A 14,318-nucleotide genomic window follows, 5' to 3' on the forward strand; every position below is an offset into this window, starting at 1 on the left:
TGTCTAGACCCACACAAATTAAGTTCACAAGATCACAGATTCAAATTCCAAATTATGTCACTGTCCTACCATCTTTTACATGAGCTAAGATGTAAACAAACAAATATAACAGCATTAAGTTGACAAATGTGGTACTGCATTTCCTAGTCAACAATGCTTAAACACACTTATGGCAAGGGCATCATGTCACCCTAATTCAATATTCCAAGGAGCTGGCCCTTCAAACTGGTCAAACCTCACTGTATTTTGGCTTCTGTTTACCATAAATAATGCCAAAGACTTCCTTTGTGTCGAGTCTTACTTGCTGGCAGTCACCCTGGGATCCTGGTTACCTACGTGAGTGCCGCGTTGAAGGTTGGCGAAATGTACATCAGGAATGAAGAGGACAGGCTGAGTATCCAGATCAATAAAGGGCTTGAAAACTGTGATATCCATTCGTTTGTGAGAGGGAAGCAGTGGTACTTTAACATCAGAAACTGGAAGAAAAAAAAAAAGGATGCCACAGTAAACAGCTTATATATACAGACTGGACACAGTGGCTGAGCATTTCATCGGTGTTCAAGAAACTTACACGGCAGTGCTAAAGAGCACACACGTCATGTCACCTGAACTAAAAGGAAAACCAGTTTTTGTGGAGGGATATGTTGTTTTATATATTTACACTAAAATCAACTGAACATGTTATCAAAATCGTAAGAGTAAAAGGTCTCTTTAAATACACACAGACACATACACACAGATTTGGAACAGAGGCAAAGTGTGTTTAGTTTTTTCTGAAAGGCCAAAACTTATATAAATAATAATTTGGAAGTAATTTCACCTTAGCTATCCTCAGTAAATAATTTATATTCTAACAGCAATGCACTCTAACTTCAGGACACACGCCTTACCATCACACCTTCAGCTTCAGAACTTAATCCCAGTGGCCTTCACAGTAAGCATGACTGTCTAATTTTTAATGTATTAAATTACAGGCTCCACCTTCCCCCATCACCTGGCACTGAGGTGCTTTGTGATGAGCCTCCCTAGTTAGTGAGCTGCTCTCTGAAGTGACATCAGGAGTTTGCACTTTGATGCTGACTAATGTGCTCCAGGGCAAATGCACGCAGAGATGGACAGACTGCTGAGAACAGATGCTAGCAGCCCACGCATTGCAGATGAAACACAACTGTCAGTGAGCAGCAATTATTGTTTCCCTTTGCACACAGACACAGGAGTTTGTGAATATGAATATTGGTCACATTAAAGAAAAGAGAGAAAAAACTTTCCTGGTAAATTGTCCAAACAGGACCCCTATAGATTCTGCAAATGTCAGAATACTAAAACTACACTTATTTGGAATTAAGACAACTTGAATTCTCAAGGGTGCTACCATTATTCTTAAAATACAGACAAGTCCCAGTTTTAACATAAGCTATTCAGGTGGAACATGTGCTATTTTTCAGGTCTGAAACCAGCAACCTGAACTAGAACTCCCAATTAAACCAGTTTGAACTCTGGAAAAACTCAAGAATCCTTCCCATCGTTCCCCAGAATATGACTTTGTTTAGTCACTCATCTGTTTTTGTGTCTGGTAAGGAAGCAATGCTACCACTTCACACAGTGACAAATATCCACCATTATTACATCTTCTGCTTGAAAAGTCAAGTCACCATTCTGAACGGAAAAGGTCTTAAACACTTGGCCGGAACATTCTACTTACAGGCACCCAACTGGGAGCTGGGGTCAGCGCACTTGCCTTTTCTTTTGCTTTGCTTTCGCTCTTCATCCCTGATTTTCCGTTCAGCCCCCTAGAGGTCAGAAGAGGGTAAGACATGACTTCCGTTACCTAATCCTCTGTAAAACATGTAACACTTACCCTCACCAGAGGAGGAACATCCCTTGCTGGAGATGAACTCCATTACTTATATTCGTGGAGTTTATCATAGTAATTTCCTCTAAAAAGCCTGCTCTTACAACTATTTCTAACTATGCAAAATCAGAGGGAAACAACATCTATTTAAAAAACAAAGCAGTCATCGATGCAGCCAGGTTAAATAAAAAGCTAAGAAAAAGCTGCTCATGCACCACACTGCCTTCAAAGCCAGGCATGCCTGTTCCTCTTATCTAGTAGGCAAGAATATGAAAAAACAAACAAACAGGTTGACCCTGCTTTAAGAGTATGGCCAATGTTATCACTGAAAGCTGTGATTCTCTCCAAGGACTTAGTCTCAAGTAAATGACAGATCTGACCAATGATAACTCACTTTAAAAGCAAAGATTTAAGTAGAAATGTGCATAATCACTTAAAAGAGAAAAAAATGTACTCCCAGCCCCATAAAGAGGACTTTATGCACAATGTATATCAAACACACACAGAGTGGCAGTGGCACTCAAATGAACTCACAAAAATAAAAAATAACCATATTAAGTAACAAATGAACTGAAACTAAGCAAGTAAAATAAAAAACATTAATTAATTATTAATTCATCATTTTGCTTGGCAGACTGGCATTTACTTCTGAGTGGTAAGATTTCTTTACAAAGCCACCCAGGTAAGTAGGTTATTTTTCTGAAACTAAATTCCCTGACAGCAAAGAAGGGCAATAAAAATCATCTCACTGGTATTGGCACTGTTAAACAATACAACCACATTTAAAAACACAGACTAAAAATCACCTCTGCCTCTTCTAGAAGGTGCTAATATACTATACTAACATATCAGTAAACATACAACCTACTTGTAAAAACTGCTATGCAATACTGACACAAACACCATCTCCCTGACAGAAAAAGAAAGTAAATATCCCCAATCTCCTTCCCATTACTGTACAGAGTTGTCTGTATCTCTCTTGTCCCTTCTAACAGTCTACAATAATTTCACACTGATGACAAATTATACTCCCCAAAAGGCAGTTTTTAAAAATAGGACACTTTCCTCCTTATTATCAGTTACATACATAAGGAATAAGGGACTTCTGCTTCCACTCAAGATGGGAGTAATGTAGACCAGGGTTACCCTCCACCTTGAAACAACAACAACAAAAAAAAGACAAAATGCTTGAAACAAGGATTTCTAAAGCCCTGGACACCAGGCAACAAAGACCAGTGTTCCCTGAGAGCCAGGTGTCTTCCCAGTGTGACTGCCTCCCCAGACCCCAGGCTGCACCACAGGGGAATGACTAGTGGTCTCCTCGACCCAGGTCCCCCGGGCTCAAGGGAAGATCAAGGCAGCAGGACAAAGTAGAAAAGGGGAGAGTGTTGTAAGACAGAACCCCAGAGATCCTCAGCGGGTCCCCTTGAGTATTCGGCAAAGTGCTGAGAAGTACATGTGCATGAGGAAGTTACCTGAGGTCAGGGGAAAACTGTCAGAAAAGATTAGAGACTAATGCCTGAAATCACACAGGGAAAGTAGTGCCTGTTCCCACTGATCATCCTAGAAGAACTTAAAATTCACAGGGCCTTAGGTATAATAGTCAGGAACACCTCACCTGAGCAGTGGAAATTAATTAGCCTGACAGAGAGCACTACTCTAGTCCCACCTACCAAACTATAAATTAAGACCTGAAAGGACCAAACTGTTTCCAAGGAACTTCACTAGGTATCAGGACAAACCTCAAGAACAGTCATAGAATTACAAAAATATCCAGCACCTGACAAGGTAAAACTCAGAATATCTGGTATCCAGTAAGATTACCAGGCATGCAGAGAAGCAGGAAAACAGGACCTTATGAGGAGGTATCAAACCATTGAAACCAATACAGAACTGACACAGAAGTCAGACAAGGACGTTGACCCAGATATTACAACTGCATTCCCTATGTTCAAACAGTTAGTGAAAGAAGCTGAACACGTTAAGACATGGAGGACACAAAACAGATCCAAAGTGATTGTTTGGAGATGAGAATTACACTGTCTGAGATGAAAACTATACTGAACTGGATTACCAGCAGTTTAGACAAGGCAAAAGAAAAGACTGATGAACTTTAGGACATAACAATAGTGACTATCCCAAATGAAACACAGAGAGAAAAAGTAATCCAAAAAAATATCCAAAATGAAACACAGAGAGAAAAAGTAATCCAAAAAAATGAAGCACAGCCGTGAACCAGCCTCAGGACTTTAAGCAGTCATATGCATGTATAATTGGTGCTCCCAAAGGAGGAGGAGGGAACACACATATCTGAAGAAATAATGGCTGAAAAAATTTCAAATATGATTAAGACTATAAACACACAGATCCAAGAAGCTCAATAAATTCTAAACACAAAAAACAAAGAGACACATCAAACTGTTCAAAACCAGTAAAAAGAAAATCTTAAAAACAGTCATAGGAAAAAAAAAAGGACAAATTACATATGAAAGAACAGAGATAATGACAGCAGAATTCTTGTTAGAAACAACATAAGCCTGAAGACAGCAGAGCCACCTGTTTAAAGGACAGAAAAAAGTCAAATAGAATTTTATACCCAGAAAAGAGGTCTTTCAAAATTGAAGGGGAAATACTTTCCAGACATGCAAAAGCTGAAAGAATTCTTTACCAATAGACACACACTGCAAGAAAAGTTGAAGGAAGTTATGACATTATAGAGAACAATTTAAATTCAAGTTGTTTTGACCCTTTCTCTTACTAAACAGCTGAAGAAAGTGACCTTATGCAATCACATCAGGCCAAGGCCCAAAAAGTTAATCCATGACATCTGTTCCCAGTTACACCTACAGAGAATGACACTCTGATTAAGAAGAAAACCATCTTTGGGAAACAAGTGTCAATGTCTTTCTCTAGTAAGATGGACCAGGGATATATGCAGGCTCTTTGAAAGAGGAGCTGCCAAATTTCCATTGGTTAGAGATCCAATTTCTGTTCCCATTTTCTCTGAAAAAGTACTAAATTGCTGCTGCTTCTGAAATAAGAGAAAATTCCATTTATTAAACGAGTTAAGCGATTCATAATAAAGTCCTTATAAAACTTTCTCCTTAGGAGATAAAAACAGTGTAAATATCTATGAAAGATACCCAAAGACATCTAATTTGTAGTTTCTTACTGTGAATGTAGACCAGATTCATAAAATATGAGAGTTTTAAGAGCCAGCAGAGGGAAATGAACTGACAGGCACCAAATAACAGGTAAGTCAAATCTCAGAAAGGAGTGAATCAAAGAGGCAGATGGGATGTTCTACAGAGGTGAGGCAGCACAGGACCAACCTAGAACAGAAGAAGAAATCACAGCCACAAGGGACGATGGACGTTAAAGCCAAATGCACTACCATCAGGAGTCGTTGTGAGGGGTTTTCATGTGCTTGAAAGGTTCAAAGACTGAAAAATTACACACAGCATGCGCATAGTATTTTCTTCTCATGCAGTAGTTTATGATAACCCCTAACATCTCTGAGATAAAAAACGGGGGGGTGAAAACTGTATAACTTTCTATGTCCCTCAGGCCCCTTGTGTTAACATGACACTTATTACCTATGTACCTGTGTGGCTCCTATAGGCTATAAAGGCTGAAAATGGGAGAGGATACCAACAATTTTCATCTCCATGTAGATCTCTACTTCAGCAAATGGAGAAAAACAGGGAAGGAATATATTTAGGAGCTTTACAAAGAGAGCCATGCCCAGGAAGGCTGAGAACCTCTGGGCATCTACTGACAGGCCACACAGAGCCCTGCTAGAAAAGCAGGGGACCAGATGCCCCCTAGGGGCTCCAGGAAGGAATGCAGCTTTCCAATACCTTAACTTTAGCCCAGTAAGACTGTTGTCAAGTCTTCTGACCTATAAAACCATAAAATAATTGTGTACTGTTTTGAGCCACTAAGTTTGTGGTAGTTTGTTAACAACAACAGAAAACAAGTAGAACATAGCACATAATCAGGCACATGGTAGGTACTCAATAAATATTACTGGATCTGGGTGTCTGGGAAAACTGTGATCTCGCCAGTCTCAGGCTCATCGACTAGGGCCAGGTGTCGTGCTCTGTGCATTCAGCACGAAACTCAGGACACCGGGCCTCTGATAGCAAACAATCTTCCAGTTTTCTAGTACCTTCTAAAAATCTTAATGCCAGAGAGGTTTTTAGCAAACAATCTTCCAGTTTTCTAGTACCTTCTAAAAATCTTAATGCCAGAGAGGTTTTTAACAGGATGAAAAGAAGGGACTGGCAAAAAAACATACAGTCCAATATTTTTGAGTGGGAAAAGTCAAAGTTGTCTTCAATCTTAGCTCAGTGGACCACTCAGTTCATCTCTGGCTGCTGCCCAGTTCTCGAGGACACCACTGTCTCTAGTCCTCAATACACAGGGGGCCTCCTAGCTTGTCTCTGGATTTTCCCCAGCTGAGCCCCTGGCTCTGCACCTAGTGAAAGTGATCACATGTGCTCCAGAAAGAAAGGAGTCATACTAGAGAAAAGAAGTGATGTCGAACCACTGGGGCCTACTCTTTCTTCTTGCCTACCTGCCACTGTACAGAATAATCTGTACCCCATCTTCTCCTGCCTTAGTGAGCTGACTGACACCTTTACAAAGGACCTGTGGGGAGGTGAGCTGGTTAAAGGGTAGCCCTCACCACACAGAGTCCTCAGAGCACCAAGACCACAGCCATTGCCTGTAAGTCCCAGTAAGCTGAGGGGCCACTGAGGACTGAGCTCCGCCTGGTTAAGCATCCCACGTGCACCACCTTGACTCTACCAGATGTGCCCAACAAAATGTGTTTATCAACCCTTGTAATTTATTCTGTTAAAACAAGGTTTTTTTCTCCCCTATATAATGGCTACAATAATAATTGCTAATTTAAAATAACCTATTTTATATCATTAGCAATACATTTAACATTTAACACTGAGTCTTTTTCTGTGAGGAAGAGTACGTCTCATACACTTTAAGTGTCCCTTTCCAATCTGACAATCTCACCTTGTCACAGAAGACCTTTATTTGGCAGTAGGCCCGATGCACAGGCTTGTTGCTACGGTTGTTATAACTGTAGGTGTCAACTTGGATATTAAGAGGCAATCCCTTCACGCCTTTCTGAGAAGAGAAATCTGTGCTTAAGCAGTTCACAGAGATGAAAACCTGCAAAGGGGAGAAAAGGTTCTATAAGCAACAGGCACCAATGGTCAACCGCAGCACAGCTTACAAAAATGCTGACATCACTGGAATTGCTCAAACATGTTCTAAATGGGAGCCAGCTTCTCATTCAAAAGAAACTTTTTTAAAAAAAGAGGTAATAAAGTGTTTAAAACTACTTTTGGTCATAGGAATGGCAGACTTACCAGCTTCAAGGCCTATCATTTTCCCTCTCAGAATACTTATTAACTGTCATAGAGTGGAAGAGTCTGGTTGTCTTTCTCAGTGTCATTTTTAAATGTTACCAATAACGTAAGTTCTCTTTGCAGCTGTTTTATAGCTTAGTACAAGCTCTTTGGCATTCTGCCTACACGGTGTTTATACCACCTCTTAGGATGACCTGTAGAAACCCAGATGAATCTTTGTATAGCAAATACACATGCTCCATCCTCTCCCGACCACGTCTGTGATTCTGGGTTTTAACCTCTCCATACATGGTCATAAAGATTTGAGCTCCCTTCAACTATTTAGTTTTAGAATTTATTTTTGATGCATGAGCACCGCATAGTGGATATTATTGGAATTACAGTTTTTAAAATAGGTTAGTACACCTCAGACCCAGGACCCTGATGCTGAATTCCTTCCAGTCCATGGGTCAGCAACCCCTTAGCCCTAACAACCAAGAACAGATCTACCACAAGTTGTGTGGGTGCCACAGGCTGAACCAAGACCCACAGAGGGAGAAGTTTAAGTCAAAGAGGGGATCAACTTAGAAGAACATTAGATCAAAGAGAAAAGAGTGGGAAGAGGGGGAGAGGAGAGAAGCACATCATGGCCATGATGAGGAAGTGCGTTCTCCAGAAGGCATGTGAGCTGTCACCCAGGGTTTATCCTGCTCTGGTCTGTATACTTTAAGTAGGAAAAGACTGAATCATCCTAAAGATTGAGAACTTGTCCAAATGAGCAGATTTAAAGTCATCTCAGCTTGTCCTTCACTCTCCGCTGACTAGTATACTCCCCGCCCTGGAATACACTTTAAATGTTGACATCTCTGTCCTTGTCATTCTTCCTCCTCCTGTGTCCCTCTTGTCCCAGTTTGGGTCACCGCTCCCCCACCCCTGCTCCTCTCTGCCTCTCCAAATTTGTAAAGGTCCAGCTCAAGTGCCACCTCCACACAACATTCCCATTTGCCCTGGACTTGTGTCCTGGAGCCCACAGCACTGAGCACCTACTGTTTCAGGACCTGCACTGGGCACTTATCTCACACATGATCACATTTCATCACCACAACCTGAGAGGCAGTATTATCTTTCTACACAGATGAGGCCCAGAGGTATTTTTTTTAACTGTCCCCAAGACAGAAAGCAAAGGACTGAGATTTGGATCCAGGACTTTTCCCTTTACACCCTGTTTCCTCTCTTTCCCCAAACAGCTTTTTATCCTAGACTAATTATCTGGCTTTTCTTTACTACCTGGAGTGGTTTGCCATTTTTAGATCTGTATGTTTTATCTCTCCAACGAGACTGCACATGCTTAGTAAGCTAGTGTTTTCTACATGGCACCTTTATCAATATTGGCACAAATGCCTGATCTGGGGTCATCTTATCTTGCCTGCTATGATGTTTCTTTCCATTGAATTCATTTTCAGTCAATAAGCAAATTGCTTTAATTTTCAAAATACCCAAATCTAGGTATTCAGACAAAAAGTGGCACCTATGAATTTCAAATCCATTACAGAAACTTAGTGCTACGACTTTACATCTTATCCTATGTATTTTTTAAAAACATTATATATACAATCTGCAAATTCAAGTTAAGGAGACAGTCAAGGCAGACAAAAAGGAAGAAATCCCTGCAAACAACTGAGCACATAAGTAACCCAACAACCATATTTTTAATTCTACAATCAAACGGGGAAACCTAAACTCTTCTCTATCATTCAAGGCCACATGGTCCAAGTGCTAACTCAAAAACGGCGGCCTGGGAAAGTTACACTTTACTCTCAACAATTCCAGGAAGTCTTTGACCCAAAGTGATAGTCCCTTTACAAGAGGATTTCACGGTAATCCAACCTAAAAGCCAACCTCCCCTCGCTTCTCAGTGTCAAGTTTCTATTCAAAGCAGAAAAGAGCAGAGGCAAAAATCCCAGGATCAGTATAAACAGGAGACTTCAGGGAACCATTACACTCACTCTTCAATATTACTTGCGATTGCTTTCTTTTATACATTTCTCTCCTATTTTTAAATCTATTCTTGCCAAACTTGACAGTTTTCTAAATATCAAAGAAAGTTTACAGCATTCTTACCTCAGCATTAATAAATATCACCTAGTCCAGATAAATACAAAAGTGTACAGTAAATAGCAAACAAGATGTGCAACACAAGAATGCCAGGCCAGAGACACAAGGTCCAAGGACAGTGGACCAAAGACCCACAAGAGAAAGATGTGAGTGGTGCTCACAAAGCGGCTTGCGGCAGACTCCCAGGCAGGAACGAGCAGGACAGTCACGGTGCCACACTGGCACAGGAGGGGACGTACTCACTGTGTTTAAGCGTCAACCAAAGGCTGGCAAGGAGGCAAGATCCCTCATGTATGTTCTAGCAAGAGGTAATGTGATCAACAGGAAAGGCTTTGGTCTGCAAATCAGAACATCTTTTTGAGTTTTAGCTTCACCGCTAAGGAGTGCTGTGACCACGGGCAAAGCGCCTCATCTGTCAAATGCAGGGTTGAATTAGATGGTCTCTAGATCACTTCTGACTCTAGAGTCAGAGTCTTATGATAACATTCACATTGAAAGATAATGAATCCTCTATCTCTACTCTGTATTTACTCATGACAATAATTTTATATAATACATTTATCAATCAGCTTTTTACATATTATTTTTAAAGTGCCATGTAAGGCTGCCTGCCGTTTAAGTTAGTATACTAACGACTTGTATAAAATCAAGACTCTTATAAAGCAGTGGTTCTCAAGGTGTGATGCCAGGAGCACCAGCCCTGCCTGGGAACTTGAGGGCCTCACACCTGGCTCAGTGAGAATCAGTGGGGACAGAGCAGCCCTCCCTAGGGCCATTGCCTCCCTCTCCTTGGCCTGGAGTGGGTTCCAGACACCAGGACTATTTTTAGGTGTTCCCCAGGTAATTCTAGTGATCAGCCAGGATCAAAACCACTACTGTCAGATTAATCTTCTATTTACTTACACACCTTAATCCATAAAAGGTCTCCTCTGACTTTAATTTAAAAATTTTTTACAGAGATACAACACTATCAAGTAAGGAATATTCATGTACTCCATGGAAAGATAAAGATTAAAGCATCTGCTCAACCTTGCTACTCAGTAAGAATGTGCAAATTCTCAGGAACTCACACTTCATAAGATAGCAGCCAGAGAAAACCTATTAAAAATCTATGAAACTCTACTTATGTTGATTCCTCATGTGACATTTGGTTTTCAAAAAGGTTCAGTTTGTGGAAGAATTGTGTGTTCAGGTGAGGGTGGAAGGCATCTCTCTGAACTGTAGTGCGGGGCAGACCTGCAGTGTCGTTCCCACTGAACCACAAGCCCCTGAGGACAGAGACAAACACTCAACCAGCCCTTTCTGTCCCTGAAGCCTGTTACAGCACATGCTTAACACGTTTTTAACAAGAGAAGGAAAATGCCGAGGGAATAGGGAATAAATACGGCTAAGAGGAAGTACAATATAGACACATAAAATAGCTTTCACGTATTCACCTAAAGCAAGAATTGGCTAACTTTTTCTGTAAAAGGGCCCAATAGATAGTGTTTTAGCCTTTGTTGGCCACATGCAACCACTCCACTCTGTGCTAACAGTGCAAAGGCAGCCACAGACAGTAAGTGAACAAATGGACATGGTGCAATTTCACTAAAACTTCATGTAAGCAGGCAGCTGGCTGGCCCAAGGGCTGCAGTTTGCTGAGCCCTGATCTAAACTATCCTCTAAGTTGCTCAGATAGTAATTTATTCTTACATCATCACAATGTGGTAAAACAGGGAAGAGGTATTATCTTCCTTTTCGTAATTCAGTGTTTCCACTCTCCACGTAAGTGGCTTGCTGAGAAGACACCCAGTGTGGACTTCTTGCTAATAAGCCACTCAGCCATACTCTTTCTCAACACAACCCACTCTCATGGAAGGGAGTCTATAGAGTAAGACTTGAGGGAGAGGCTCAGCCCCTAGGAATCTTTATTCAGGAAGGTGACAATCTTAAATCAGCGGCACCCACACCAGGCGAGAGGCAAGTGCGGGAACATGAGGCAGAGCTCTCCTCTGGGTCCTAGGGCAGCAACAACACAGGCACGTTCTGCTCCTCACAGTGTTGGCTTAGGTTTGCTTCTACTTGTGGGCAACCCCCGAGTGAGCAGGCCAATGGGCCAAGTCACCCAAATCTGGATAAAACAAATGATCTGGCCATTCTCACCAAGCAGAGAAATATTCTATGGAAAATTAACAGAAAACTCCAATATCTCCTACAGAGGATGTGAAAAAGATAGAAAGTAAGATGGATTATTACACATTCAAATCCTCTATAAAATACATGTGTGTAATAACTTTTCCATTTTCATACTTTCTTGCCATTGATTTTAAGGAAAAGTTTGGTTTTATTCAAGTACTTGGAACATAAATCTTATAAGATGAGCAACTCATGTTCCCACCCAAAATCACTAGAAGAGAAAAAAAATAACCACAAAAATGAGCTGCTAAACAGGTCAAAGACGCTCTGCAGGATTCCTTCCTGGATGGCCAGCCCACTTTTCTAAGGCAGTTCCTCATTCTTGGCTGACAATCCACACACTGAGACCTTTTCAAAAGATTTGTTTTCAAACCTCAGTTTGAAAATGAGAGGAAACAACAAAACTAAAGAGTTACATTATCAAAGGACTAACTGGCCTAGATTTTTTAAAATTCCAAATGCTTACAAACACAGAACCCAGAAGCAATCAGATCCTGAAATGATTTATAATGATTTTTCCAGGAAGCATTATGGCAGCTGCACAATACTGTTCACACAGCTGGCAGCTTTCTTCACTCTTACTTGCCAAAGGGAAAGAAGCAAGGGGAGAAAAACACGGCGAAATGTAAGCTCACAACACAGGTTACCATCAGAGGCTCACTGCCCAAGTGAAAACAATTGAGAACAAATTTGATAAACTCTCAACTCACCTACTCTTTTTGGGTTTTATCATCACCACAAACCAAGGCACTATTACAGTAAAACCTGCTGACTGTCTAGTCTAAAAGACTGGTCAGATATGTGAGCTTTAACAAGTGAATTTCATCTGTGAAATACTACAAAAATATTTTTCACCCACTTAATTCACAGGAAGTATTAACAACGCACTTGGAATTCATCAGTCAAAAGTTACAGAAATTGCAAGCAGGTGAGTTAGAAACTAAATGATGAATCTAACTTATGTTAGTTTTAAATCTAATACTACATTAAATTTTCAAGAATAAAAAGGCTGTTTCTATTAAAAAATGTACTGCCAGTAATAATTTGCGCATTATTATTATTATGCATATATAAGAACCCAACATCCAAATAACATAGCCTTAATTTTTTCTCACTGAGAGATTTAGGAAGATTCTTGCATGTTTTTATAACATTATTGCTATAATGGTGAACATAATTTCCTTTGACTTTCATAATATGGTTTTCTCAATAGGTGGAATAAAAAATTTCAAAGTGTGAACATTTTGATTTACTACGAACAATAGGAACTTCACTTATGACAGCTAGGGTAACGTTTTCTCTTTAAGTGTTTTTTTTAAAACTAAGAGATGAAGTTTTTTTTAAAGGGATGTGATAGTTATATGAAAACAGTAAAACAATGTTATGTTCATAAGAGTAGATGAGCAGTAATGAGTGGTCACTGAGCATCCCTGTAGCATCCCTTGGTAGCTACCAACGACAGGTGAGAAAAATCATTAACCACCTCCTGTGGTTCTCCATCACCCAGATTCCCCAGGGCCTCCCAAATCTAGCTCCAAACTCCCCTTACAGTTTCACACCCCCTTTACAGGAATTTTTACACCCTGGGGATCTTTATTTCCTCTGCCCCTCAATTTTAAAATAACCTTTATTATTCCATTCTCTTCTGGGATTTCTCTTATGATAGTGATCTACTATCAATTGATGTAACTGTCTGAGAAGCATTCTTTAATTACCCAAACAGAATTACAACCCCGTTTTGCTATTTAGCGAGTTGTAGTAAGTCACTGTACCCTGACCTGCCCCCATGTGGCAGGCTATGAGCTTCTGTTTCAGGTAAAGAGCCACATCTCTATACCCTCCTCACCTAAGTCTGGGGAAGGAGTAAAGGGCACCCTGACCATGCCACCCCTGTGTAATGCCTCTGTCACACTGTAATTCTAAGTCCCTTGATGGCAGGGATTACATGTTATTCATTTTTTTATATTTATATTTCTTCCAGTGTGTACTGTATTTTTCCTATTTCTCCCAATGCCTGTTACCAAATGGTACTGAATTAACTGCTGCTAAAGAGAAAAACCATGGGCATACAAAAACCTGAGTATTCTCTCCAAATCTTAATTTGACGAGCTTCAAATCCTCATAAAACTTCAAACACACAAAAAAGTGTCCTCCTCCCACAAAACAAAAATACTCCATAAAAAAGAACTAATATGAATTTATACAAATTAACCCTTCTTTATTCCAACCTCTAGTAGAGGGCCCTCAGAACAATGGCTACAAATTAGGTAAGGAAATAAAAAGAGGAACTGCATCACCGACACGAGGCAACTGCCAAATACTAATATCACTACAGAATCTCAGCCATTTCTTCTTACTGAAAAATTCTCAAAAGCTCTCCATTGTCTAGGTAATAAAGACTAAATTCCTGAGCACTCCAGGTGCTCTACGTGCTGTCAGTGTACCTTTCCAGCTATATTTTCTACTACCTACAGCAGTATTTTTCAAATATGAATAATAAATGTATCCTTTCTGAAAGAAAAGAAGTTGCTTTATCCCCTAAAAACACATCCAGTTCCTAGACTGAGAAATGCTACTTTTCCTAAGGCTGCAGAACGTTTGCCCACACAGCAGCAGCACTCACCTGGCTTCGGCCCAAAGCCTGAGCACAAGGCCTGGCCCTGAAACCCCCTGGCAGCAGCTGATGCCCAGAGCTTACACATATGGTTTCAAAAGGCCTTATCCTAGAAAAACAGTATTAAAAATCTCAAAGAAACCCCAACCCCAAAGTACTTGGTCCCCAGACCCTATGGGTTTGAGACAGG

At 40.5% G+C, this 14,318-nt stretch overlaps 1 protein-coding gene across 4 annotated transcripts in view; it reads right to left on the reverse strand.

The window, feature by feature from the left end:
- Nucleotides 1–14,318, reverse strand: part of GRHL1 (grainyhead like transcription factor 1) — a 60,194-nt gene that overhangs the window by 23,641 nt on the left and 22,235 nt on the right. For 3 of the 4 annotated variants that reach the window (XM_037026506.2, XM_037026508.2, XM_037026509.2), the window contains exons 9-11: nt 6,887–7,045; nt 1,703–1,790; nt 337–476 (exon numbers count right to left, since the gene is read on the reverse strand). In XM_037026506.2, coding sequence (XP_036882401.2) covers nt 337–476; nt 1,703–1,790; nt 6,887–7,045 — 387 coding nt within the window. The remainder of the gene's footprint in view (nt 1–336; nt 477–1,702; nt 1,791–6,886; nt 7,046–14,318) is intronic. The other variant, XM_037026507.2, reaches the window with a different exon arrangement.

This window comes from Manis javanica, chromosome 1 (assembly GCF_040802235.1).
Source record: "Manis javanica isolate MJ-LG chromosome 1, MJ_LKY, whole genome shotgun sequence".
Taxonomy (NCBI): domain Eukaryota; kingdom Metazoa; phylum Chordata; class Mammalia; order Pholidota; family Manidae; genus Manis; species Manis javanica.